Here is a 1,067-nt window from a genome sequence, read left to right as displayed (position 1 = left end):
TTTTTAAGGAGACTTAGTAGGTTTACTTTTACTACTTTTTTTCAGCCTAGTAAAAATATTTGCAGCTTTTTCTATAATACTCTAGAAGGGAAGGAAATTTCCTTTTGCCCAACCAAATCGTTTTCACAGATCATCCCTGTGGGATATTTGTGGCAAGCCTAGACACTGAGTTCTCAGAGAAATTGAATACAGTGAGCAAGTTGCATCGGTTCAGAGCAGGCAAGATGGCAGTAACCTCTGAGTCTGTTATTTCACAGGATTCCAAGTCCAGGTACCTGATTGTGGCTGAGACTCTATGTAGCAGAACCTGGAGGAATTGAAGACTTAAGCCTGTCAGGTTGACACCACTCAAAGTTAGGCGTGTGAGATGACTGGTAATTGGGCATGATGACAGATATGTCAAATCAGAGTCCAAAAGCACACAATTTCTTATCCAGAGGGTCTTCAAGGGGGTCTTCAGGCACCTAAGCAGCTGCTCCAGGTGACCTTGAAGACAGGAGACAGAATCCAGGTAGAGCTCCTCGAGCTGGTGCAGGCTGAGGAACTTAGAGAGGAATTCAACCAAGTGAGGAGTAATCCTGAACGAAGAGGGCCATGCCCAGTAGCACTGCACGTTCACTATCTGGGAACAGTCCACGGGTCCTGTGTTCAGGATACCCTCTATATTTGTGAGTGGTACTGCAATCAAGTCCAGACTCCCATATCTCAGGTATAGGTGGCCTTTGCTCTCCTGGGGTCCTTGAAAAAAAAGAATAAGCCATTGGTCTTGGAAGGCTTCATTGAGGTCCAACTTTAGGAGCACATCCACAGAAGCCAGGGGTTGCTTCTCTCTCTTCCTTATATCATCCACTTTCCCCATCTCAGTTGTGGACTGGGCAGTCTCTGGCTCCTGGTTCCCAGACCATATGTTCCAGAAGTTTGTATGAGCATTCTCCCTAAAATCCAGCACTTTCAGTTTCAATCTCCTGGAGTCACTCTTCAAGGCACTAAGGACATGAGAGGAATCCAGACCACATTTTAAGATATGCTGCTGAGAATATTGAGCCTTCAGCGCCCCCAGAGAGAAA

The 1,067-nt window shown here is 45.8% G+C and overlaps 1 protein-coding gene across 1 annotated transcript; it reads right to left on the bottom strand.

Moving 5' to 3' along the window:
- Positions 1–130: 130 nt before the first annotated feature.
- On the bottom strand, positions 131–859 carry LOC102854398 (putative PRAME family member 26-like). The gene has a single exon (XM_006887340.1). It carries the CDS (start codon positions 857–859, stop codon positions 131–133), a length of 729 nt encoding a protein of 242 aa, XP_006887402.1.
- Between the last annotated feature and the right edge of the window lie 208 nt (positions 860–1,067).

This window comes from Elephantulus edwardii, unplaced genomic scaffold (genome assembly GCF_000299155.1).
Source record: "Elephantulus edwardii isolate Elephantulus edwardi_28Jun2011 unplaced genomic scaffold, EleEdw1.0 scaffold00056, whole genome shotgun sequence".
In the NCBI taxonomy this organism is placed as follows: Eukaryota; Metazoa; Chordata; class Mammalia; order Macroscelidea; family Macroscelididae; genus Elephantulus; species Elephantulus edwardii.
This window is presented reverse-complemented; position numbering and strand designations above follow the sequence as displayed.